Source organism: Alligator mississippiensis, chromosome 3 (assembly GCF_030867095.1).
Source record: "Alligator mississippiensis isolate rAllMis1 chromosome 3, rAllMis1, whole genome shotgun sequence".
NCBI classification, from domain to species: domain Eukaryota; kingdom Metazoa; phylum Chordata; order Crocodylia; family Alligatoridae; genus Alligator; species Alligator mississippiensis.
Window position 1 is genome coordinate 122,381,242 of NC_081826.1, and position 27,501 is coordinate 122,408,742.

The 27,501-nt window shown below is 46.0% G+C and overlaps 1 protein-coding gene across 5 annotated transcripts in view; it reads left to right on the plus strand.

The window, feature by feature from the left end:
• Positions 1 to 202: 202 nt before the first annotated feature.
• Positions 203 to 27,501, plus strand: part of CDYL (chromodomain Y like) — a 163,399-nt gene continuing 136,100 nt past the window's right edge. For 2 of the 5 annotated variants that reach the window (XM_059724355.1, XM_006259459.4), the window contains exons 1-2: positions 203 to 417; positions 4,821 to 4,868. In XM_059724355.1, the coding sequence (XP_059580338.1) occupies positions 394 to 417; positions 4,821 to 4,868 (72 nt within the window). In that variant the 5' untranslated portion in view covers positions 203 to 393. Of the gene's footprint in view, positions 418 to 696; positions 1,284 to 2,268; positions 2,345 to 4,820; positions 4,869 to 27,501 lie in introns of those variants that run through there. The other 3 variants (XM_059724357.1, XM_059724358.1, XM_059724356.1) reach the window with 3 other exon arrangements.

The following is a 27,501-nucleotide window of genomic DNA, read 5'->3' on the forward strand; positions in this document are numbered from 1 at the left end:
GCAGACAATGGGAGAGGGAAGCGAGGCTGGGCGGGGGACGGTTTAGAGGCGGAGCTGAGCGTGCGTGTGGCGCGCTCGGCGCTCGATTGGCCGCCCTGGGAAGCGCCAGCTACGCGGGGGGGGAGGGGTGCAGGGCACCGCCGCTGCTGTGCGCGCGAGACTGAAGGACCGCGCGCGAGGAGGGGGCGGGGGAGGGAGCGAGCGAGGGGGGGAGAGCTGCGCAGCTGCGGTGCGCACGGGCTCCGCCGCCAGCAGCGGCAACAGCAGCAGCGGCGGCAGCACCAGCACTAGCGCCTCCCGCTCCCGACAGGGGGACTGGGGCAGCTCTCCGCGGCCACCAACTGCCGCAAAGTCCCCGCGACCCCCCCCGGAGGTTCGTGGCGGGCGCCCAGCATGGCCTCCGAGGAACTCTACGAGGTAACCGCCCCTCCCCCCGCGCCGAGCCGGGCGGAAATGGGAGCGCGAGGCGCTGCCCCCCCCCCGCGCGCCCCCCTAATCCAACGGCCGCGGGGGGCGCTGTCATTGGCCGGGGTCAAAGCGAGGCTCCGGGACGGGGGGAGGGGCGTCCCGCGCGGGCCCCCGGCTTCCTCAAGGGAGGGGGGGGCGCCACGAGGAGGCGGCGGCGGCGCACAAAGATGTCCGCTGGGCCCGGGGCGGCCCCACCCCCACCCCTGGAGCGTGCGTGTGTCCCCCAGCACCGCGGCGGGGCCGGGGCTGAGGGACAGCTCCTTAGTCTGCCGCCCAGCAAACTTCTCGCCACTTCCGTGGAAGTTTGTAGCCGGCTCCCTGCTTCCCCCCCCCTCGCTTCGGGAGGGTTTCCAGGCAGCACCAGCCCCCGAGCCTCTGGGTTGCCCCCGCCCCGGCTGCCCCTGCCTCGCCTTCTGGTTTTGCTTTGTGGCCCCTAGGAACTGGCCGGGAGCGAGAGGAAGCTCCCAGGGATTGTTTTTCTTTTTTTTTTTTTGTGGTGGTGACTTCCAGCTGCTCAGGCTCTCTCCTCTGTGACTGGAGAACCTGGGCAGGGGGTGATTCTTACTCTTCATTTTTTGGTCACCTTTCTATTTCCGAGACACTGCGGATGCCTGAGCTCTTGTTGGAAAGTTTGCAGGGCTTAAGAAGGGCATAAGCCGTAAGATGGCTGTCTGGTCTTGCCAAGTTTTGTTTGGAGGAGAAGTTGGCAGACCTGATTCAGGGAAGGGGAGTTCTCTGAAGGGCCTTTAGTAAAGGGGAGCATCTTGTTGGGGTGGTGCTGAGCCAGCCGATGGCAAAAGCCGGTGGATGCATTGGTAGGTCACTGAGCTCCTTAATCTGCACCCCTGTTGAGCAGATGTTTTACCTATCTTCTTGGGTTTTCTTTGGTTTGGGTTTTTTTTGGGGGGGGGTTGGTGAGGAAGGTCCCTTATTTTCCTGCGCCTTCATCAGTCAAGACAGTGATCAAGACTTATTAAGTGTGGCCCCATCTCTGTTTTTCTTTCTTGGGTCTCTGTTTTGATTGAGACAGGTTTTATCTGAGAATGGAAATCGGTATAACAATGAAAGTTAACTGTGCCTGTGTCAAATATCCCAGTTCCTCTAAAAGCAGGAGCATATTTTGGAAATTTTATGTTAACTGGGGTTGAAACCAAGGTAAGTTTCCTTCTTTGCAAAAGCTTTGTCCATTCAGCAGCTGTATGTTGAGCTGTATGTAGAAGGATTTCCTTTGCTCTTGTTGCTGAGGTTAGAAACTCTGGAGAGAGGGTGCATGATTGTAGGTCAAGAATTGCAGTTGGAAAACAGACAAGACTCTGGAAGAATTACCCTCTTGAAGAGCCTGTGGATCATGTGTGGGGTTTTTTTCCTCATGAGCTCTTGCTGACTGTCTTAATGTCCACTATTTGTTCAACACAGAATGCATCTTGAGAAGATAATCTGAAACATTTATTGAGAAGCATCATCTTTTTTTCTTCTTCCCCTCTGTGAAGGAGTCCTTGTCCATGAAAGTCTTTACTGATTTCCCTCCCTCCCCAATGACAAAACAACTAGTGAGGTAGATGGACTGGAGAAACTTGGACAGGACAAATGAAAAGGAGGAAGAAAGATTTCCTTTTATTTTTTGCCAAATTCATCCACCTAAAAAGAAAAATGTTTCCTTAACCCTCCCATTGCAAGTTTGTGTGAGCAACATATCTATTGGTGATTTTTTTGGTTGAGTTAGTGGAGGGAATTATGGATCCCAAATTATCTGGATTGAGCCGTTGAAAACACTGTCTGAGGTGATTTTTTTTGTTTCAGCCCTTCTGGTTAGCCTCTGCAGTGATGGCTGGGATTGAATGATGAAATATGGAGGTCTTCCTGATGCAACTACTTGGTAATGGTAGTTCAGAAGCAATAAACATCAGTCTGATATATGTAGTGGGCTGTCCCTCCAAAGATGCTGCAATGAGTTTGGAAGAGAGTCTGGTTCTCAAGATGAGTGCAATGAGTGTTGGATGACTTGTGCTGGAAATGATTCAGAATTTTTTTGTGACTCCTGAAGATTGTAATCCTTTGGATACAAAGTGTTTCCATTTTGCCTATCCACATTTCTGTTATAGTTGGTGATACATGTCCCCATTTATGAATTTCTTAAAGAGTTCAAGCCTAGTTTTGCTTATATCAACACATGCTGTTGGGTTTTATGTGGGAGCAACTGAAACCAAGCTTATATGCATTCAACCAGTATATAGTGTTCCTGCTTTTTGCCTTGTCATTGTTCATGAATCTAATCATAAGGTGACTTGAAATCTATCAAGTCACTTTTTTTCAAATATTGCAGTCTGTGCTTCCATAATTTTCACATCTTTCTAAAGTAGAAAAAATATTTGATAGTTCTTCTTTTATTAATAGTCTGGATTTTATATTCTGAAAATTATAATTTTACTTCAGGAGATGGTGTTTTTTTGTGTTAATGTGAATATCTACAGAGATTTAATGGAATGACAAGTTGTTGCTCATTGCAAGTGTAATTGGCTCATTGTAAGTGTACTGACATTCTGTAGTTTTATGCAGGAGGTCAGACTAAATCATCTAATATAGGTCCCTTTGGGCATTAATATCTATGAAAATTACAAATGATATATATAGTATTTAGTCTTGGGTGTAAATGTGCTTGTGTTACAGAGGGCTACTGTTCAGTTTCTTTGCATATTTCTGAAATAGCCCTCTATTTAAAACTTTTCCAGGCTGAATTTCTCCCGGATGTTGTATAGGATTTACCCACTTAAAGATTCTGGCTTATTTCACAGTAGTAGTAGATCTGGCACAGCTAAAGTTGTGTTACAGATTTCAGTTTAAATGAGGTCTTAAACCTTTATTTTGTCTTAAAAAACAAAAACAAAATAAACCTTCACCCAAGTGGCAAAAATTAATATATACTATATATAAACTTAGAATACTATTGAAAGCTTTCTGTAGTTTGATGGAAAATGAATTATAGAGATGAGGCTCCCTCCTCTACCACTTTTTTGTACTGGACTTGTGTAGCTTTTATTGGACCTCTGTAGCAGAAAGTCTAAAAATGCTCTGGTATTTTACAATTATTCAACCACAATGACAAATTCATGTGAAATTGTGAACCAGGCAAACTTTAATTAGACAGCAAATGTGCTATCACGTGAGCATTGTCTCTCTTGCAAGTGGTAATAAAAACACAAGGTCAAGGAGGAAGCGGGGGAAGAGAGGAAGGATTACCTACTCCTCTGCTGTCCAACAAGACTAAGGGGTTCAAATTTTTCCTCTAAGTGTTATTTTAATTAAATGCAACTCACTACCCTTATTGTTGAGGGAAGAGTTACTAGAAACAACCCTACTTGCCTTCGCACCTTCTGCCCCTCCCCCCACCTCCCAGTTAAAAGTAAAAAATTAGAGTTTAGTAGAAAGCTTTTGCAAAGTCACATCACAGTAGGAACAGAGCCCTTTAATATGACAGACCTACTTTTTTTTTTTTTTTTTTTTTTTTTTTTTTTTTTTTTTTTTTAACACTTCTTCCTGTTGAATGTCTGCCTAAATCTGTTTTGATCACCTTCTAATCTTTGCCAGAGCTGTGGACAGAATCCAGGTTTTTTGCCCTCTCTCCCCGCACCCCCCCCCCCCCCTTTGCTACAACAGACTAGCAATTAGCTGTTCAGGCCACTATGAAAGTATGTGAAACCCTCTTCCTTTGACTGGTCTAGAAAAGAAGTAGCAATTACTTCTGCAGCTCAAATAGCTAGGCCTAAGCTAAGGATGATAATGTTAAGACATTTAACCCCTGTCCCTGTTGTTTGTCTAGAATGGTATAGTTGTACTTGTTTTGCAAATGAAAAGATTGATCACTGTACTTAAACCAATTTACAGACTAACAGTTTTTATGTGTTCAGCCAAAACGTATCTGTCATGTTATTCATGTCTGTCATATTTTGCTTATGTAACCCACAAGCATGTGTGAGAGAGAGAAATGCCATCCCATCTATGCCTCATCCATAAAGGACATGGGTCTATGATAGCTTTTAGTTAGTCTGGTTCTTTAGCACAGGCAGTGAAAATGTTGTGCTTTTTATCTTTGGAAGTTGCTGGTCCAGGCCCTGATTTTGTCTAAGATAACTGCTATGAGCCTTAAAGAATACCTAGAAGGTTCCTATGGCTGATGGATAATGTCCTCAAGTGAGCATGGGTGGGGTTTTTTTGTACTTACTTTGATAACTTTTAAATAAGGGTAAAATGTTGTGCACAAAGAAATAGAGGCATGTTATAGCCTCTTCTCCTGCAGAAAGATTGACATAGACAGGAACAGCTTCAACATTCCAGTTTCTTTCTCTGATTCCCAGGCAGGTGGAGCCCCACTTCTCCCTGAATTTGGACATCTACCCATGGAGGTACACCAAAGCTACATTCAAAACATATTAGTGATAATGCAGATAAAGGTCTATCTCCAAGGAATACCCAAAGCGCAATATAAGCATCAAACCTATCAAATTTGTGTTTAAAAGAGAACCTTAACTGTGACCTCAACAATGTTAAGAGACAATGACTTTGTAAATGTGCAGTGGTCAGATGTGCTCATCTGCTGCATATAACCAGCATAAAAACATGTGAGGTTGGGTTATGTACTGCTTTTCAGTATTTGTTGGAGATGGAAGTGAAAGCCTTATATGGAGTATGTTATCAACACTGGTAAGCATTAAAGAGAGGGAAAGGAAGACACAGGTCTTTCCCCATATCTTACTTCTGTAGTTTCAAGATTTTTGGATGGATGGATATCCTGTCTCTAAATGTAGTTTTAGTTTTGTCCATCCCTAGTAGTAATGATCAATGTCTTACCTAAATTTTGTACATGCTTTATCTTGACCTAAAATGTAATTAGTTTTGGTGATTATTAGTCAATAACATCAGAAAATGGGAAGTTTCTGTATCTTTTACAGTCAAATGTAGCTTCCACTGCCATAAATCTTCCATCTAATCTTGGTTTCAATTAACTTTTCTTTAATATTAACACAATTTGATAATCTTTGAAATGGACAGTATTTATCTATTTATTGCATTACTAATAGAAAAATAAAACAAATGTAAGATTCAGCTAGAGTCAGTATGCTATGAAGAGTGAATTTATTGTTGTGATATAGATTTGCATGTCTTTGAGGAGCTCTCCTATAGATCTTTGGCAGTAAAGTTTATAAATATAAATATATTTATGAATATGTAAAAGTAGATACTGATGAAAACCATTCTTTTAGCCATATATGGGTTTCTGCTTTTTAATGCTTTTATAACTACTTTATTAGTAAAATATGAAAGTTTTATATTTTTTCAGCATCTTAAACTATCTGCTTCTATTAAATAAGTATTATAATTATCAATTTGTGATGCTTTGATAATGGCTTGTACATTTTTAAAAACATTGTGTATAAGAGAATGATGAAATGAGCTAGAGACTGCCAGGATTTTCCGTGCAGCAAAGCTATGTTGTCATAAGGTTGTGTGTTTGTTTCTTATGGACAAAGCTAGGGCATGTGTTTAAGGGGCCTTAACTGCACCTGTAGTCTGTCCCTTAACTGAAAGTTTCAAATCATTTTAAAGAAATATAGAATCTTTTCCCAAACTTAGTTTCAGGTTCCCTACCTTTGAGATGCTTTTTTTGAGATGACTTACAGATTTTATCCCAATGAAGTGAATTTTTCTAATTTTTTGGTGTGCTTCATCAGTTTTTAAAAGGTTATGTTCTATGATGACAGTTTTTATGAATTACTCATGTGGTGGAATATTTCATATTTGACTTCAGTAGGGAATCTAATGATTTAAAATCACATAAAATATGCCTCTTATAAGAGCTGTTGTTTTGCTAAGCAAAACTTTTGCATCTGAATTGTTAATAAATCTATTGACTTGTTCACTGAGCTAAAATGTAACAACAAAAGCACCCATCCCTCAATATTGTTATAATAACAAGGTAGCTAGATGTTCAATAGTCTGTGGTTTGAGAGTCTCTTTATGATGTGTGGCTCTGTTATGATGAGTTAATACATAGGAATGGCACCTTATGAACAAGTATGATATAAGGGGTAGGCAAAATGGCGGATCCAGCTGGTGACCAAACTCCATTTCCCAGCAGTTCCTGCTTGTGTCACTGCAGCTGGTTTCCATGGGTACCCCAGTAGCAGTGGGGCCAGGGCTTCAATGAAGACCGGGCCCCAGCAATTCTGGCAGAGTACATGGCTGCCCAGGGTGCTGCTCTGGGGCCAGGGCTGAGCTCTTGCAGTGATCACAACGTGGTCTAGGGCAGCGCTGTGATCTAATGCCTGTATGCCCCTGCCCATGCTGTCACAACCATAAGATCCCAGCCCTGGAGTGGCTCTGCATCCATGCATGCTGGGACTGGTCTCCATGAAAACCCTGGTCCATGCTGTCATGGCCCCACTGCTACTGGGGTCTCTATGGAAACCAGCTGCAGCAACACGGGCAGGGGTTGCTGGGAAATAGTCTGCCATGGGCCTCATCTGGCCCGTGGGCCAGACTTTGCCTGCCCCTGATGTACATGTATCGAACAGAGCAAGCAACTGTTAGTGGTAGATACAGTTTTTCTTTCTGTTTAGCTGTACAAAGTCAAAACAGCTGTAGGAAACTAAACAGAGTTCTGCTCTGGCCTGCTCATCAGAATGATTAACTATGCACTATCTGCTGTACCAGATTCTATTGTTGATTCATCCGTGCAGACGTAGTCCAGCAAACATGGTGTGGCTTTGTCACCCTCTGGTGGCTAGACCACCTATACAGGTTTGAGTCGGTTACTGCCTCTAAAACACTAGACCTAGAATTCTGGCTCTGTAGAAGTAATCAGGATTTTTGACACTATCTTATTTGGTATCAGGATTGCTTGCCTGTTTCTTACACTCAAGTAGTAGAGGCTCCTGCTGGTAGATGTCTGCATCCCATATTTATTCCCTGCACATGACTCACTCATAGGATCTTACCAGGTCAATTCTGCTGAAGACCAGCATAACTGTGGACAGAATTAACCAGACACATTTTTAATTTACATTTGTGGTGATAGCACATGAACTCTATGAAATGCAGTTTAATTCTCAGATTAGTAGTTAATGTTGCAGGGCAGGCATTTAAAAGTATAGCCTCTTAAACTAAATGCCAATAAATTGAACATCAAAGCTCTTTAAATACAATAACGCTAAACTCCATGTTGCTTTTAGAATTATTTTTCATAACAATCTCATAGTTCAGCTAAAATATTCTAAATTTACCATTGGGAGTTCAATGATAAAGATTTTCTTGGCCAATACCAATGGCCAATTATTAACCAGCCATATCGGCTGATACTGATCCAATAGCAGATTTACAGGAATGCAGCCCAGCAGCTTGGAGAGCAGCATCCTGCTGGTAAGTCTGTGGGCGGGAAGGGGCTTTGGGGGGCTGATTGAGACCCCCATGGTGAGGGAGGGAGAGGGGCAGGCACTGCCCCTCAGATTTGTGCATGGCGCGAGGGTGGGCTGCCTGCTGTGGGCTAGGAGCTGCGCCAGACTCTTCCTGGTGCTGGGGGCGCTGGGCCAGGGCTGTTCTCTGAGCATGCTGGGTGGGTGGCAGTGCTGGAAAGTGTCATTATAGCCACCCCAAAATTCCCTGTAGCCACCCCTCCCAGCACCGACACTGCTTGCCCCGAGTGCAGCCTCAGCCCAGCCCTGCTGTTGGGAAGAGGATGGTGCAGCCCCTGGCCATAAGCCTGCAGCAGGCATCCTGCTTTCACCCCACTCGCAAATCCAGGGGGCATATGCCCCCCATGCCTCCCCTGAGGTGTGCACAGTGGCTGGGAACTGTGTTGTTCCCCCCCCCTGCCCAAGCGCCCTAGATGAGCACCCTGGCCCCAGGACTGTGTTGACTGCCCTTGTTGGGCAGTGTCTGACCCTGTCCCATTCCCTCACCATGGGGGCCTTGATCTGCCCCCTACCATGTTCCTCCCCTCCCCTCCCTTCCCTGTCCACGGACTTACCAGATGGGCGCTACTCTCCAAGCTGCTGGGCTGCATTCCTGGCCACATGCATGATGTGGCTGCGTGCGTGTGGCATTAATCAGTGACATTATCAGCTACGCTGGCCAAAAAAAGCTAATTGCTGATGATGTCAATTTTCCTTTTATCCATGCTGATATGATATGTGACTGATATAACAGTATACCTCATCATTGGACATTAGTTCTATACTTAGCACTCATTAGAATATTGATCAAATGGAACAGTTTAAGTAGGGAATGTTATGGAAGTGTTTCTGAGTTGCAGCCATTGCACTGGATCTCCATTGATGAGCCAAGTTAAAATATTGAGCTATAGTTTAATGTTTAAAAAAGGTATTGGGTATGTTTTTGATTAAGGTAGTAGAAAATAGAACAAAGCAAAAGCACCCCCTCAATAATCCAGTTGTAATGGATAATGCTTGAGATTAGCAGTATAGACGCTGAATAGTTGTACATCTTGCAACTGAGACAAGATTAGTATGTGCAATCCATGCAGCAAAATAAGATCTAGCTACCTGCCTTGTATGGGCACCGTTTTGGTACAGAAAATGCAAATCTCTATCAAGAAGTGAAAGAAAAGAAACATGTAGGTACAATAATGCAAATAGATAATGAGTTCTAGGAACTATTGCTAAGCAATTGAAAATGCCTGTCACTCTATTGGATAATAATAAATTGCACTAGACTATTTGTATTTCAGTAGCTTAGGCTTTTTTAGCCTAGAAAGATAAATAGAAAACTAGCCCAATTTGTTTAGCTCTTTTGTTCCTTTAAAAGTAAATAATGTTTTTACTACGCAGATGCCAGAATATGTAATGTTTTGACAGACTAGTACAAGTTTGTGGGGTTTTTTTTCAAGGCCAGTACATTTATTCAAGAGTATATTTTGAATTATGGATAAGGAAATATTTGGTCTTTTGATTAGAAACATGTTTAAAAACATCCTAAATACAGTGAAATTATCATATTCAATTGATAAATGTGTTTTTTATTCCTTTGTAAAGGTTTTATTTTGTAGCATTAGACGCATACTGCTAAATGTTAATATTCAGAAGAAAAAAAAAAGATTTAATGGTACAATCCAGTCATTTGAATAAGCAGTTCATGTTGTATGGTCTTTTATTTTAAAAGGTACCGTTTAAAACCTTTTGAATTATTGTCACACAAAAACACTTCTATCCCTACTGACTCTGTTTCCTACAACTGAAGGAATAACTTAATAGCAAACTTCTCTGCAGTATAAAAGAAGTTACATGATAAAATTGCACTTACTCAACAGTAGATTTGTTGTGATGCATGTCAAATCAGGAAATTTAAAGTTAAAAGTTTTAATGCCTACTAGTGTGTGCATGTGTATATGTAATATATATGTGCTTGTGTCCAGGGTGCTTAAAGATAGAATTATAGGTTATGCATCAATGTCCTGCTTTTGTCGGCCTGTTTCATTTGTTTATTATTACAATGCTGTATTTACTAGAATATAAGGCAACCCTGAATATAAGGTGATTCCCCATAATTAGATTTTATACATGGAAAATGTATAAATCTGTTAGAGTTTTCCAGATGTAGAATCTAATTATTGGAAGGTTGTCTTGAATTCATCCCCTTCCCACTGCTATAGCAGAGAAAATAGTGGCCCGGGGGGGGGGGGGGGGGGGGGGATCGGGTTAGGTTGTCCCCTGGCTTTGTCTCCTACCTCCCCACCCATTTCTTCCTCCTGCAGCCTTTGTGTCTCTCTTCCCCCTGCCACCCCACCCCTGCTTCTCCTGGTCCATGTTCAGGTTCTGCTTCCTCCCCAAGCACCCTGCACACAACAGTAAAGGGAGGGGAAAGGGCAGAGAGGAAGTGCATCAGTTGCCGGTTTCTCCCACCTCTTCACAGCCCACATTTGAAAATCTGAAACGCAAGGGATCAAAAAAAAGTGACTAAAGAAAAAATACCCACAGTAAGATAAATTACCATACATACCTGTAGACTTCTAGAACTGATGCATGTTAACTTGTTATAAACTGCTGCAAACTTCATCACAGGAACTTCATAAACACAGTTTTGAACACCATTTCTGTAACTACATATACATAGGACAAACTGTATAATAGTAGTCCAGAGCCAAAAGGCTCATGACTTATAAAGTTAATTGGGCTGGGCCCCAGCAGAATCATAGAAAATTAGGGTTGGAAAGGACCTTAGGAGGTCATCTAGTCCAATCCTGTGCTCAAAGCAGGACCGTCCCCAACTAGATCATTCCAGCCAAACCTTTGTCTAGCCAGGTCTTAAAATCCTCCATTGTTAGAGATTCCACCGCTGCTCTGGGTAACTTGTTCCAGTGTTTTCCTACTCTCATAGTACAAAAATTCTTCCTAATGTCTAACCTAAACTTGTTCTAATGTCTAACCAACTTGAGACTGTTGCTCCTTGTTTTGTCATCTGCCACCACTGTGAACAGTCTAACTCCATCCTCTTTTGAATCCCTCTTCAGATAGTAGAAGGCTGTTTTTAAATCCCCCATCTCCTCTTTTCTAGACTAAATAAGCCCTGTTCCTGCATAAGGTATGTCCTCCAAGCCCCTCACATTTTTGTTGCCCTCCACTGGACTCTCTTAATTCATTGACATCCTTTCTGTAGCAGGGGGGCCAAAACTGAACATACTGCTCCAGATGTGGCTTCACCAGCGCTGAATAGAGGGGAATAATCACTTCCCTTGACCTGCTGGCAACACTCCTACCGATGCAGCCCTGTATACCATTAGCCTTCTTTGCAACAAGGACACACTGTTAGCTTGTTTTTAGCTTCTTGTCCACTGTAACCCCCAGGTCCTTTTTGTAGAGCTGGTGCCAGGCATTCACTCCCCAGCCTGTACTGGTGCATGGGCTTGTTCTGTCCTAAGTACAGGACTTTGTACTCATCCTTTTTGAACATCATGAGATTTCCAGCTCCAGGACCAATTCCTGAGACACTCCACTTGATACCAGCTGTCAACTAGACATTGAGCCATTGATTACTACTCTGAGCTCGATGCTCCAGCCAGTTTTCTATCCACCTTACAGTCCTGTTCTTCCTTAGCTTGCCTGTGATAATGCTGTGGGAGACTGTATCAAAGGGCTTGCTAAAGTCAAAATACACCACATCCACTGATCTCTGCATCCACAGAGCCAGTCATCTCATCATAGAAGGCAGTCAGGTTGGTCAGGCATGACTTGCCCTTGATGAATCCATGCTGACTGTTCCGAAACACTTTCTTCTCCAAGTGCTTAGAAATGGGTTCCATGAAGATCTCCCTGATTTTTCCAGGGACTAAGGTGAGGCTGGCCACTCTCTAGTTCCATGTATCCTCCTTTTTCCCTTTCTTAAAGATGGGCACGATATGATGTTTGCCCTTTTCCAGTCACCTGGGACCTCTCCTGATCGCCATGAGTTTTCAAATTGAACAGCCATTAGCCATTACATCTCATCAGCCAAATCCCTCAGCACCTTTGGGTGCATCCCATCCGGCCCCATGGACTTGTATGGTTCAGCTTTTCTAAATAATTCATAACCTGTTCTTTCACCACTGTTGGCTGCTCCTCTCCAAACTATGCTGCCAGTTGCAGTAGTCTGGGAGCTGACCTTGCCAATAAAGGCAGAGACAAAGACATTGAGCACTTCAGCCTTTTCTGCAACCTCTGTCACAAGGTAGCCTCCCCCATTCAGTAAGGGAACCACACTTTCCCTGATCCTCCACTTACTGACATGTTTGTAGAAACTTGTCTTGTTACCTTTCACATTCCTCGCTAGTTGCAACTCTGCTTGCACTTTGGCCTTCCTGACTTCATCCCTGCATTCCTGAGCAGTGCTCTTATACTCCTCCCTATTTATTTGTCCAATTATCCACTTCTTGTAAGCTTCCTTTTTGTGATTTAGTTTACTGAAGAGTTCCCTGCTAAGCCAAGCTGGTCTTCTGCCATACTTGCTAGTCTTCCTGCACATCGGGATGGTTTGTTCCTGCACACTCAGTAAGGCTTCTTTAAAGTACAGCTAGCCTCCTGGACTCTTCTTCCCCCTTAGACTGGCTTCCCAGGAGATCCTGCCCATGGGTTCCCTGAATGAGTTGAAGTCTGCTTTTCTGAAGTCCAGGGTCCTTACTCTACTGCTCTCCATCCTTCCTTTCCTCAGGATCCTGAACTCAATCATCTTGTGGTCACTGGTGCCCAAGTTGCCATTCACTACTATGTTCCTCACCAATTCTTCCCTGTTTGTGAGCAGCAGGTCAAGAAGAGCACAGCCCCTAGTTGGCCACTCCAGCACCTACACCAGGAATTTGTCCACAACACTTCAAAAACTTCCTGGATTGCCTGCGCATTACTGTATTGCCCTCCCAGAAGATGTCAGGATGATTGAAGTCCCCCATGAGAACCAGGGCTTGTGATTGGGAAACTTCTGCTAGCTGTTTGAAGAAGGCTTATCTTCCACTTCCTTGTGGGCTGGTGGTCTATAGCAGACACCCACTACAACATCACCCATGTTGCTCTCCCTTCTAACCTTAACCCAGAGACTTTCAACAGGCCTGTCTCCAGTTTCATACTGGAGCTCTGAGCAATCATGTGGCTCTTTTACATAAAGTGTAACTCCTTCCTTTCCTTTTCTTCCTTACCTATCAGCAGCATTTCAAGTCATGGTGACTCCACACGACAGCACTGCTCAGCATGTGTGTGTACTGTAGATACCACCTCCAAAGGACTCGTGCTAATTAGTGTCCCAGTGTTGGAACCAGTCATTCTTGCCATTGCCCCAGGACTCTACAAAAATGTATATGCAGGGCTGCCTGGTCCATCTCCACCCTGTAAGGGGAAAGCCCACGTTAATCATATACAACAGGCTGAGAGGGGGAGCAACAGAGCCTCTCAGTACACAGCTGTTTGGTGATGTTTGCCAGACACTTAAGGCTTGTGAAGAAACAGGAATAATTGGAAATGGGAAAGAAAGGCACAGCTCAGGTGTGTGTATGAAGAGGAAATGAAAATGTATTCAATATAATAGCTCACCATAACTTTAAAAAGAATCTCTGCTGAAGAGGACTGAACGCAATGGCACTCTCTTATTCAGATGGACTGCACTAAACTATTCTTGTAGTTACCCCTCAGCACTGAAAGCCAGATCTGTACCTTAAAGACGGAGAAAGGGATTAACAGAGTATTGGGTGAATTGAACCTCCTGTGCCAGAACCCTGACGCATGCACAGGTATATGGGCGGGGGCCAAGCTCAACATGAGCAAGAGTACCTGTCTTGCCATGGGTGATCTCGGGGACCTGGAGTCCCTGGGGGTCTCTGTTCCCTGTGAAGGGGTCAGGATCCTCGGGATAGATTTGGACCCTTAGCTGAGCAGCAGGACAGCATGGGAGAAGACAGAGGCAAAGGTGAAGCCACAGCCCCAGTTTCTGCACATGTGTTCCCACTCCATGGGGGGTGAAGGGGGGGGGAACATCGTGCTTGTGAAGGCGGTGTTGTTACTGGTGCTTCTGTACGCAGCACTGGTTTTTTCCCCCCCCCTTTTGAACGTGTTGCCCACAGAATCCCAAGGGCTGTTTGTATTTTCTTCTGGGGCTCCAGATGGGAAAAGTTTGCCTGGAAGATATTGTACAAGGACAAGAGGGCCGGGGCAGGGGCATGCCAGATGTCCTCCTCTTCCTGTGGGTTAAGTACACGAGCCTGATCTGCAGACTGGTGGCAGATGCAGAATACAAAATCGCTTGCCTCATGAGATACTTTGCAGGGCACATCCTGAGACACTGGGGGGTATTCACCCTGACCAACCATGGATCATGGGCTCACCATGGTTCTATGAGACCCTGAACTAGTGCTGCAGTGTGTACAGCCTGCAGAGCACAGGCCCAGTGACCATGAGAAGCCACAGGAAGATCCAGGAGATGGTGAGACTAAGGGACACGATATTGCCCATGGACCTGCTCCTGGGCGACGTGTGCCAGGCCATGTGGGAGTGCATCGACCACAAGGATCTGCACAAAGTTCCCAAGGTCCTGAACTAGCTCATAGCCCACCAAGCTCTATCAGTAAGGGCCCGGAGACCTAGAGAGGGGCAGTTGGGGAGACCCAGTAGCCTGTGGCCCAACCTTCACGGAGCCACAGAGACAATCGAGCCTCCTCTGTCTCTGCACCTGCACCAAAGAGTTATGGAAAAGGGTAAAGCAGCTCTGCAAAGCAGTGACTGGCATCAGCCAGATAATCAGAGAAATGGCGCTATATGGGCACCTCACCAAACACCAGGGGAACCTGTCATCCCATTTTGATCCGTTTGCGTCCTGTGTCAGGAGCTCCCTGTGGAAGGCCAGGAACCTCCTATTGTACAGATGAACAGACGTAGAGGTAGTAGGCTGCGTGAAAATGGCGTTGAGTGAACTCCGCACCTGCTACCAGAAATCAGTAGTGGAGGATGGAGACGCGGCCAAAGCCACCTGGCACAAAGACATGTGGCACAGGATCATCCAACGTCCCCTGAGCGAAAAAGGGGGTGGTGGCAGCGAAAAAGAGGGAAGGGACAAGTGGAACCGAGGAAAGCGACAGCAGCAGTGGGTCCTCCAGTGGGAGCTAGAGCGACAATGATGGAAAGGACACTTGAACTGAGTATGTGACCCCCTCAAGTGGGGTGGGGATGGAAGGGGAAGTGTCGCTTGGTCTGAAGGACCAGGGTTTGCTTGCTTGTTTTGTGTGTGCTGCACGCGATGAAGATATTGTAATGGGTTTAGGTGGCCATCGAGCCTTTGTACAGGTGTGCAGGTGCGTTTTTTTGTAATGGGTGAAGGTTTTTTCTCTTGTGGTATAATACTAGGAGTATGTGTATGTGTATAATATTTTTTACAAAAAAAAAGTTACTGATCAGCACTGAAAGCCTCATCTTATTCATAGATTTTAGGGTCGGAAGGGACCTCAATAGATCATCGAGTCCGACCCCCTGCATAAGCAGGAAAGAGTGCTGGGTCTAGATGACCCCAGCTAGATACTCATCTAACCTCTTGAAGACCCCCAGGGTAGGGGAGAGCACCACCTCCCTTGGGAGCCCGTTCTAGACCTTGGCCACTCTAACTGTGAAGAAGTTCTTCCTAATGTCCAATCTAAATCTGCTCTCTGCTAGCTTGTGGCCATTATTTCTTGTAACCCCCTGGGCGCCTTGGTGAATAAATACTCACCAATTCCCTTCTGTGCCCCCGTGATGAACTTATAGGCAGCCACAAGGTTGCCTCTCAACCTTCTCTTGCGGAGTCTGAAAAGGTCCAGTTTCTCTAGTCTCTCCTCGTAGGGCTTGGTCTGTAGGCCCTTCACCATACGAGTGGACCTTCTCCAGGATATCCGCATCCTTCTTGAAGTGTGGCGCCCAGAATTGCACGCAGTACTCCAACTGCGGTCTGACCAGTGCCCGATAGAGGGGAAGTATCACCTCCTTGGACCTATTCGTCATGCATCTGCTGATGCACGATAAAGTGCCATTGGCTTTTTTGATGGCTTCGTCACACTGCCGGCTCATGTTCATCTTAGAGTCCACTAGGACTCCAAGATCCCTTTCCACTTCCGTGCCACCCAGCAGGTCATGCCCTAGGCTGTAGGTGTGCTGGACATTTTTCCTCCCTAGGTGCAGCACTTTGCATTTCTCCTTGTTGAACTGCATCCTGTTGTTTTCTGCCCACTTGTCCAACCTGTCCAGGTCTGCTTGCAGCTGTTCCCTGCCCTCCAGCGTGTCCACTTCTCCCCATAGCTTTGTGTCATCTGCAGACTTGGACAGAGTACATTTCACTCCCTCGTCCAAGTCACTGATGAAGACATTAAAGAGTCATTAAAAAGCCTTAAAGGCAGAGAAGGGGATTAACAGAGTGTTGGATGTAAGGAGTAGAGAAGGGAGACCCAAAACTCAAAACAATGGCAGTGGTGGCAAGTAAGCATGAGGTGGAAAAAGAGTTGAAAAGTGGAAATGAAGATATGGAGACTGTCTACATTCAAACTAAGGTGGAGAAGAAAGGTGACAGCAGGATAAATTGCGGAGGCAGCAATGACAACAGTGACAATTCCAGAAGGAAGACAGAGTAGAGGAGAATGGGAGCAGCAGGAAAAGGTATGTTGAGGGAGAAGCAGAGGACAGTGGGAGCACAATTGCAGGCTGGCCCAGTAAGAGTGGCATGGCGGGAAAACATGGAAGAGGCACTGAGAGAAGCTAGAGAGGAGTGGAGGCTGCAGTTAAAGGCAACATTAGCTGGCAATGGGAAGCAGATGGGATCGACGATGAACAGACATAATTTCCTGGTAAAAAATACCACTGAGATTTTGGAGGTGTAGGTGGAGCATCTCACCAGCTTGATTGTTTTCTTGAACCAAAAGACTTAGTAGTTGACTTACTGGAATGGAAAGAGTATAAGAACTTTTGGAAGAAATATGCAGAGAAACATGGGAGGGAAGAATTAAGAGGAATAAAGTAAATAGGAAAAAAGTCAAGCAGAAGAGTGATTATATTTTGAGCATACATGGATTTACAAGAGGCAGGAGACATAGGAAGATGGATGGAAAAGTCTGTCCAAAGGGTCATGTCAGAGAATGTAAGAGACAAATGCGATATCTGGACGGGGTCCTGGAGGGCCCAAATAGTGTTACAGGCAGACAAGTGGAGCCAAGGTGCGTTTCTGCACCTCCCATCAGATTGGGACACACCAGGGTTTTGTACCACAGGCAACCGAAACAGTGCAGCAAATGCAAAAAGGATAGGTCACCTTTCTGCATACTGCCCCCTCACAGTGTGCTGCAGTTATAAAGAGATGGGGAATAAGGCCCTACCTGATTCACAGTGGAAGTGGGCTCCACTGTGGCTCTCTTTAATCTTGCAGGTTCCCCCACGTGTTCCCCCCCCCCCGTCACTGATAGGTGCAGGGGCCCGCCTTGTGGCTCACTCCTGATTGGTAGGGAAGCAAAAACTGTGGTTTTAAACATGGTACCCTTTCTGCCTCCTGCTGGCGAGCAGCAAGCAGTGGGAAGGAAAAAATGGCGATATTTTTAAATCTGGTTTTCACTTCTCTACTTATCAGGAGCGAGCCATAACTGAGGCTCCTCCACCAATCAGCAGGGGGGGTGCATGGGGGAACCTGCAAGATTAAAGGAGGTGCAGCGCAGCCCACTTCTGCCATGAATCTGGTAGAGCCCCAGGCATAGAGTAGCAGAGTGGTAGGAAGCCCTAAAATGCAGTATTTGTAAGGGAGAGGGACATTGTTGTATCATAGGCGCCCCAAAGCCTTTGCAAGTATAGTCCAACCCCCTGAGGAACAGCAAAACGCGGAGGAGAGGAGGAGTTGGACACTGGGGTAGAAATGGAGGAAGAAACCCTGCAGGAAGGTGGAACAGAGAAGGAAGGGGGCAAAAATTCTGTGTTTGAGGCAGCATAGGAGGAGATAGGAGGCAGAATGGAAAGGAAAGCAGGAACAGAAAACAAGTCAGATGTGGAGGTGGAGGTGGGGAGGGAAGAAGACACACTACAAAAAACAAAAATGGAGATGGGGCAAGAGAGAACCAGAAAGATAAGCCAGGGGCTGAAGACCAGGAAGAAGAAACCTGACGATGAGGAAGGTAAGTTGGAGGAAGAGCTGGAGAACAGTTTCCTGTTACTAATGCCTCTGTGCACCAGCCTAAAGTGGAGACAAAAAGGTGGGAAGTGGTGAGGAGGTGGGAATATACAAGCCTTCCTAAATGTGAAAACGATCCAGAAGCTTGCAAAGGCTACAGGAATGCAAGTGAAGAAGGGAAAGGTCGACCACCTCAAGCAGTAGCACAGATGAGTCTTAAATGGGGACCATCATGGTGGTCAGGGAAAAATGAGAACAAAGCAAAGGTAGCAATATTATTCAAGAGCCCAGACTTGAGAGCAAAGCAGATAGAAGAAGTCATCAGTGGCAGATTGCAACAAATGATACTATCAAGGGAACAAAATCCAAGCCCAAAGGGAGGTAATCCCAACAAGGATCAAAGGGCGCAAGAGGGCACAAAAGGCCCCATGGCTCACCAAAAGCATATGGGAACGTCTCAAAGCTAAAAGGGAGGCGTACACCCAGTGGAAGGGAGGGGCCATCACCAGGGAGGACTATACCTCAATTGCTCGGGGCTGCTCGGGGGCGGTTAGGAAGGCCAAGGTGGAGATGGAACTGGGACTAGCTACCTGGATCAAGGACAACAAGAAGTCCTTTTTTAAATACATAGGGGGCAAAAAAAAGGTACCGGGTAATGTGGGGCCTCTGCAAGACATGCTAGGAAATCTGGTTGTCGCACCAGATGACAAGGCTAACCTATTTAATGATTTCTTTGCCTCCATTTTCCTGAGCAGGGACCAGATCAGCCCGTCTGCCGGGACCCCCTCAGGCCCTGGGGGAGGCGCACCCAGGCCTAGGGTCAGTGAGGATCTAGTAAGGGAACTGATGGAGGGACTGGACGTATTTAAATCAGCTGGTCCTGACGATCTCCACCCCAGAGTGCTGAGGGAATTAGCAGAGGTCCTTGCAGGACCCCAGCATGGCTTTATGAGCACTCGTGGTGCTCTGGCACAGTGCCAGAGGACTGGAAAAGGCCCAATGTGGTTCCAATTTTCAAAAAAGGAAGGAAGGAGGACCCAGGAAACTATAGGCCAGTTAGTCTTACCTCAATCCTGGGTAAGCTTTTTGAGAGAATTATTCTGGCGCATGTCCACGAGGGGCCAGCAGGGGAGATTATGCTTAGGGGTAACCAACATGGGTTCATTAGAGGCAGGTCCTGTCAGACCAACCTGGTGCCTCCTATGACCAGGTCATAAAATCGTTAGATGCAGGTATAGCAGTGAACGTAGTCTTTCTGGACTTCAGGAAGGCCTTTGACGCTATCACTCCATTCTCATTAAAAAAACTAGAGGACTGTGGTGTCGACACCTACACAGTCAAATGAGTCACTAGTTGGCTGGAGGGCTGCACCCAGAGAGTGGTGGTGGATGGGTCATTTTCAACCTGTGGGCAGTGGGGTTTCCCCAGGGCTCGGTCCTCGGACCATGCTGTTCAACATCTTCATCAGTGACTTGGACGAGGGGGTAAAAAGCACCCTATTCAGATTTGCTGATGACACTAAGATGTGGGGGGGATGTGAGCATGCTAGAAGAGACGAATAGGCTGCAAGTGGACCTAGACAGGTTACAGGGGTGGGCAGATGAGAACAGGATGGGTTTCAACACTGACAAGTGCAGGGTGCTGCACCTGGGGAGGAAGAACCAGCAGCATACCTACAGGCTGGGGAACTCCCTTCTTTTCTGCTTCTGCACTGAAGGTTCTTGGAATCATTATTGATGCCAATATGAACATGGGCTGACAGTGTGGGGACATGGTCAGGAAGGCCAACCACACCTTGCCATGCATTCATAGATGCATCTCAAGCAGGTCCAAGGAGGTGATCCTCCCCCTCTATGCGACACTGGTCAGGCCGCAGTTGGAGTACTGCGTCCAGTTCTGGGCGCCGCACTTCAGGAGAGATGTGGATGGCATTGAGAGGGTTCAGAGGAGGGCCACCCGCATGATCGGGGACAGCAGGGCAGGCCCTGCGAGAAGAGGTTAAGGGACCTGAACCTGTTCAGCGTCCACAAGAGAAGGCTGAGGGAGGATCTAGTAGCCTCTTACAAACTAGTCAGAGGGGACCAGCAGGCATTGGGGGAGTCCCTTTTCCACCGTGCACTACCAGGAGTGACTAGAAGTAATGGTCACAAGCTGGCAGAGGGTAGATTCAGACTAGACATCAGGAGGCGCTACTTCAGTCAGGGTGGCTAGGACCTGGAACCAACTTCCAAGTGAAGTGGTGCTGGCTCCTACCCTGGGGGTCTTTAAGAGGAGGTTAGACGAATACCTTGCTGTGGTCGTTTGACCCCAGTACTTTTTCCTGCCATGGCAGGGGGTCGGACTTGATGATCTGTTCAGGTCCCGACCCTACCAACTACAAAACTATGAAAATTAGACCTTTTCAATGCACCAAAGAGGGAGGGAAGGAATGCACTGTTTAGAAAGCTAGCAGTTTACATGGTCGGAGGAAGACCATGCATAATAGCAGAAGATTTCAATTGTATAATTGAAATGGGTGACAGAATGGAAAGGAGGAAACAGAGCTTTAGACAGCTCATCCAGACTGTTAACAAATATAATTTAAAAAGTTGCTAAGAGATGTGTGGGTAAGGGAGAAAGTTTTCACTAGTGGAAAGAAACACTCAAGAATTGACTTTGTGCTTCTTTCAAAAGAAATAGAATAAGGAAGAAATATTTCAGGAGTACCAGAGAATGGTGGATAATGATGAAGACGAGGACAGGAGAATTCTTTGGGAAGGAAGGCCGAATATGCTTAGAGAAAAGAAAGAGCTAAGCTGCAAAGAAAGATGCAGGAGCTGCTAAAGGAAGCCACAGAATGAAGACTGGTACAAGAAAAGGTAGAACAGGGTCAGGCAATAATTTTGGCTGGAGAGCTGCTTAACGAAGTTTGAGCTTTTCAGGGCCACATGGGTAGCCCAGCCCCTTCACAGTTTCCTCATCATCTTGGGACCCAAAATCCCACCCCTAACCCCTGCTCCTTTGCCGCCGGAAGTCCCTCCCCTTGCCCCCATATTTGGCCCACAGGCCATATTCTGCCTGCCTCTGGGATAGAAGAAACAAGGCAAGAGTTAGAAATCTGGTTTAAAAAAAAGACTAGAGAAAATGTTTTTAGCACAAGGACTTTGTGTGGGAGAAAATGAAGAGTGGTCCCAATAGTTTTTGCTGAGAATGAAGGCGGCAAAAGGAGAATTTAAAGCAGTACAGAAAGAAGGTTGTGCCTGGGTGGAAAAGCAGGAGGAGGTGTTGGAAGTGATGAGAAGATTTTTAAGAAAAGCTTTATCAAAAGAAGTAAACAGGAAGAAGATGGATTTTTTTGGAAGAGATTGAAGAGGAGGAGGAAGCAAAGAAGATGGAAGAAGTAGAAGACTATTTAAAAACCTTTTAAAAGATGGAAATCTCCAGGAACAGATGGACTGACTGCCTATGAAATTTTACAAGAAGTTTTGGGCATGGGTAGGGAAGGATATAGTGGAAGTATATGAAGAAATAATGGAAACGGGAGAGGCAGGGAAAGATTTTACAAGAGGCATTGTGATCTTATTCTTCAAAAAAGGAAAGAAGGAACTCCTGAAAAATTGGAGACTGATTATATGCTCCTTAATATGGACTATAAATTAATGGCTGAGACACTGAGGATGAGGAAAAACTGCAGAAGATAGTACATGAAGACCAAGTATGCACAGTACCAAGTAGAACAGGAGTGGGTGAAATGGTGGATCCAACCAGCAGCCGGACTCCATTTCCTAGCACCTCGCAGCAGCGCTGTTACAGCACAGAGCCAGGGTTTCCATGGAGAGCAGCCCCAGCAGTGCTGGCAGGGTATACGGCTATGAGGGAAGGGGCTCTGTGGCCCATGCTAAGGTCTTGCTGTGGTGACAGCACGTTCAAAGCTGGCATGGAGCCACGATTCCCTGCCTGCGTGCCCCTGCCTGGGGTGTGTGCGCAGTGGATCACAGCTCTGCCTCAGTTCTGGACCACACTGTGACCACCGCAATATCCCAGCTCTGGAGTAGCTCCCTGCCCAGCTGTATGCCTTGCCAGCACTGCTGGGGCTGGTTTCCATAGAAACCCTGCCCCCACACTGTCACAGCATTGCTACTAGAGTCTCTATGGAAACTGAGCACAGCAACACAGATGGGGGCTGCTGGGAAATGGAGTCTGCCATGGGCCCAGTGTGGACAGGACTTTGTCTGCCCCAAGGTAGAAGGATCACCAAACTATCAGAATGATGAGAGATGCTGTCCCACATCCAAGAGACAAAAACAAAACATAGTTATAGCAAATCTAGATTCAGAAAAAGCATATGACACAGTGGATTATGACTACATATTCAAGGCGCTAGGAAAACTGGTGTTTACAGAGATATGTATATGTTGGATAAGGTTATTGTAGAGAGAAGTAGAGTCAAGTCCAAATTAATGGGCACCTAAGTGGGGCCTTTAAAATCCATACAGTGGTGAGACAAAGATGTTTCCTGTCACTACTACTGCTTGTGTGTGTCACGGAACCATTAGCACAAAGAAGAAGAAAAGACAAGGTAATAAGTGGGGTAAAGATACTCTGAGGGGATGAGGTAAAATGTGTACTATACATGGATGATATAAATATAGTAGTTAAAGATAGACTTTCAGTGGAAAAGGTACTAAAGCATGCATCAGAGTATGGAAAAGCAATGGAGGGACTAAATTAAATAGGTCAAAAAACATGATAATGGGAGTGGGGAATTGGAGGGAGTTGCAGAAGTTGAGCCTGCAAATGAGAGAGAAATCAGAGTGCCTAGGGATCCTGATGGGCACCAGAGGGAAAGATGGTACAACATGGGAAAAGTTGATAGCAAGGCTACAGCCAGTCCTTTAGTTATGGTCCAGAAGGACACTGTCTTTTGCCAGAAGAGTGACAATGTTTAAAGCTGTGCCACTGCCAATTATTCTGTATATGGGAATTGTATTCCCACTGATGTGGCGCAAAGAGCAAACGTACAGAGGGAAATATTTGTGTTTTTCTGAAATGCCAAAGGAGAGAGGCTGGCTAGATCTGAACTGTACAAAGCAAGAGAAATAGTGGGATGGGGACTGCCAGACTTGGGATTGTTTGTCTATGAGAAATATGTAAGTGCAATATGCAAGGCACTAACAGAGGGAGAGGGGGAAACGCCACATATCACCCAATTTCATGCAGCTGCAATTTTGAGGAAATGAGTGCATCGGACCTCTTTTGAGTATGGGCATGGCAGCCACTGATTCATTACATCAGAATGGAAGGATTTATGCAGAGGTATAAAACAGGGAAGGTAGGGCTGGAGGTCCTGAAGGGTCATAAGAAATTGAAAGCGGTAAGATAGAGACACAGGATGGTGCTGGTGGGAAATTTCACAGAAAGACAAGTGAAGGTGTGGGGAGTGGTGGCGGATAAGCAACTAAAATGTGAACATGCTAACCTAATGTGGATGATTATAAAAAATATTTTGCTGGTGAGAGAAGTGCAAAACAGATGGGGCTTGACAAGCTTAGCAAGGTGCCCAAGGGAGAGCTGTGGGACATATTTTAGGAGTGTGCATATATGCCAAGCAGGTGTGGGAAATGGTCCACCACTTTCTGAGTATCACCACAATAAATCTATCATTAGCGCAGGAGCTGGTACTATATGGACTAATACCAAAGGGATCGGAAGAAGCATTATTAAGGACTTCATTAGCATGCATTAGAACTACCATATTTTTGCGCATATACCTCACCTACGGGTTTAAGCCGCACCCACGTATAACCCGCAGAAAATTGTATTTTGTAAATAAGTCCGTGTATACACCGCATCTGTGTATTCCCCGCAGCAGCATATACATAGGCGGGACAGCCTGGCCTGGCCTGCCCGGGCCCAGCGGGGAGGCGGTGCAGCCTGCCCCGGCCCCCGCGGCAGAGGTGGCCCAGGCCCAGCGGGGAGGCGGTACAGCCCGCCCCGGCCCCCGTGGCAGCAGCAGCACAGCCCGGCCTGCCCAGGCCCAGCGGAGAGGCGGTGCAGCCTGCCTCGGCCCCCGCGGCAGCGGCGGCACAGCCTGGCCTGTCCAGCCCTCGCGGCAACGGCAGCACAGCCCAGCCTGCCCGGGCCCAGCGGGGAGGCGGCACAGCTTGTCCCGGCCCCCGCGGCAGCGCCAGCACAGCCTGGCCTGCCTGGTCTCTGTGGGGAGGCGCAGCCCAGCCTTCCCGGGCTCAGCAGGGAGGCAGCGCAGCCTGCCCCGGCCCCGCATGGGGAAAAAAAATCAGCGAATAGCCTGCACCCCCGTATAGCCCGCACTCATTGTTTTTGGGGGGTTTTTTTGTAAAATCGTGTATACCCTGCGGGATATATCCGCAAAAATACGGTAGTTTATGGAAAGTAAGAAACCTCTGGATATTTAAGGGGCTGGCTTTCTCTGAAAAATAGTGCCTGAAGCTGAGGCTGCATGAACTGAAATACTACATTGATCGGGAAAAGGAAGGGATTGGAGAAGAAGAGGTGGAGGAGAAGTGGAGGAAAAAGGACTGGACACACTTCTTTCATTAAACAGAAAGGACTGATGGGAGAGGCAGTGTTTCAGGTGGTTACCGAGGTAACAGTTTTTTCATGGGGTTCTGTACAAAGAAAAAGGTTTCTTTAAGGGTTTGGTTTTTTGGGAAGTTGTAGTTTAAGGGTTTAATATACTGTATGTAGCTGTATGTTTTTGCTATTTAGTTTTGTTACTATTTAGTCTTGGTAAAACAAGGATGCTCAATATTGTAGTTTTGTAAGTGTAGAGTGATAATTGTGTGGGTCTTTTTTAATAAAATTTGTAAATACATAAATAAGTAAAAAGGTTCCCATCAGTTTGTTTACCTGATATGGGTCAGGTGTTTTATGGGCATGCTCATAGAATCATAGAAAGTTAGGGTTGGAAGGGACCTCAGGAAGTCATTTAGTCCAACTCCCTGCTCGAAGCAGGACCATCCCCAACTAGTTCATCCCAGCCAAGGCTTTGTCTAGCTGGATTTTGAAAACCTCCAAGGATGGAGATTCTACCACCTCTCTGGGTAACCTGTTCCAGTGTTTTACTACCCTCCTAGTGAGAAAATTCTTCCTAATATCAAACCTAAACTTCCCTTGCTGTAACTTGAGACCGTTGCTCCTTGTTTTGTCATCTGCCACCACTAAGAACAGTCTAGCTTCATCCTCTTTCGAACTCCACTTCAGGTAGTCGAAGGCTGCTATTGGGTCCCCTTTCATCTGGGAGACTACTATTCTCTGAGCCCGATACTCCAGCCAGTTTTCTATCCACCTTACAGTCCGTTCATCCAGCCCATACTTTCTTAGCTTGACTGCAAGAATGTTGTAGGAGACCGGATCAAAAGCCTTGCTAAAATCAAAGTACACTACATCCACTGTTCACACCACATCCACAGAGCCAGTCATCTCACCATAGAAGTCAATCAGGTTGATCAGGCATGATTTGCCCTTGGTGAATCCATGCTGACTGTTCCTAATCACCTTTTTCTCTTCCAGATGCTCCATGATTTTTCCAGGGACTGAGGTGAAGCTGACTGGGCTGTAGTTCCCTGGATCCTCCTTTTTAAACCTTTTGTAAAGATGGGCACTATGTTTGCCCTTTTCCAATCAACCAGGACTTCTCCCGATCACCATGAGTTTTCAAAGATGGTGGCCAATGGCTCTGCAATCACATCAGCCTCATTCCCCTCAGGTGTATCCCGTTCAGCCCCATGGACTTGTGCACGTCCAGCTTTCCTAAGTAGCCCCTAACCTGTCCTTTCACCTCTGAGGGCTGCTCAACTCTTCCCCAAATTACTGCTTGATGCAGTAGTGTGGGAGCTGACCTTGCCTGTGAAAACTGAGGCAAAAGAGGCATTGAGCACTTCAGCATTTTTGCATCCTCTGTTTTACATATAATACCAACCAGTGAGAGTGAACCCTTCTTTAAGAAAGTAACTCAAAAATACAAATAGAAAAAAAAAATTAAAATTAGTTACTTAAATCAAAATTTCATGTTTGCCGAATTAAATCACCATTAAAAATTGGTGACTTAAATAATTTTGATTTCAGTCAACCCACCCACTGGCAATTGGAAAACGCTGTTTTACTTGAAAGCTGAGTCCAATACAGTATGAAAATCATTGAAGGTAATAAGGATAGAATTCCATGATGCCAGTTTTTCTCTTCTGAGGCTAGAGCTGTATTCTAAAACGGGGTAATTGTAATCACTACCTTGCTCTATTCCTCCTGTTTAATTATGGTGTGACCCAGTCAGTCTGCTATACTTTATGTTACGATTTCATGATGTTTGAGGACTGCAATTGTAATGATTGATTCTAGCTCTAAACATTTTTAAAGTAGTGGTAAGAAAAATTAAGTTCATACTGAAGTATGAGGGTAGACATGCCAGAGTGTACCTGGAATGTGGTTGGTGTCATACCAGGTGTCATAAATAGAAATCATAAATGGGTATAGAGAAAAATGATCCTTTGATTATGCAGGTAACAAATGCTAAGAAATTAAAATAAATATTGCACTATAGATGTTATGGAAATATTTTAAGGTATTTGTGTGATTGGAATATTAAAAATATATACACTCTAGGAAGGCTAGCAGGATGGAAAAGGAGCAGGTGCCGCTTAATGTCAAACTTGATTTCTAGTAATTGATAATTTAGAAATACTGGACTTAGAATGCTTTTGGATCATTGTACTGGCATATATGATAAGATATAGGTAATTACCTCTGTTAATCTGAAGTCAGGCAGAAGGCAGGGCAGTATCTAGACTAAGTACAGATATTCAAGAAGCCTGAGCCTGAATAGATTCAAACTTTGCAGGTTAGTCTAACCTGCATAAATTGAACTGAGAAGCAAGTGAATAGACATTTACTTTTGATTCTGGAAATGCAGCCAGATGCCTCTATCATGAGGGCTCTGTGCTGCATGCCTGCACCTTCCACACTCTCACAAGGGAAGCCCCATGCTGGACTCTGCAGGGAAGCAGGGGGTGGGGCTTCCTCTGTTCCTGGTGAAGTCTGCAGCAGCAGGGGTGAGTTGGGAACCATGGGGCCAGGCTGGCTCCTGCTGTGTTCTCTGTTCCCAGCGTTGCAGCATGCTGTTCCTAGCTGCAACGCTGGAAGCACAAAATGCAGCAGGAGCCAGCCCAGCTCCTCAGTTCCCAGCTGGCTCCTGCTGCTGCTGGCCCTGACCCCCAGGGCCCTGTGCTCCCCACCCACTGCCTTTCCCCTGCTGTTTTCCTTCCCTCCCCCGTTGCTCCCCCCCAGTCCGCAGCTCCAGCACTACGTAATTCTGGCTACAGGGCCAGGGCCATGTGGTGCAGCAGGAGCCGGCCTGGCCCAGCTGGGAACTGCGTGATGCCGGCTGGA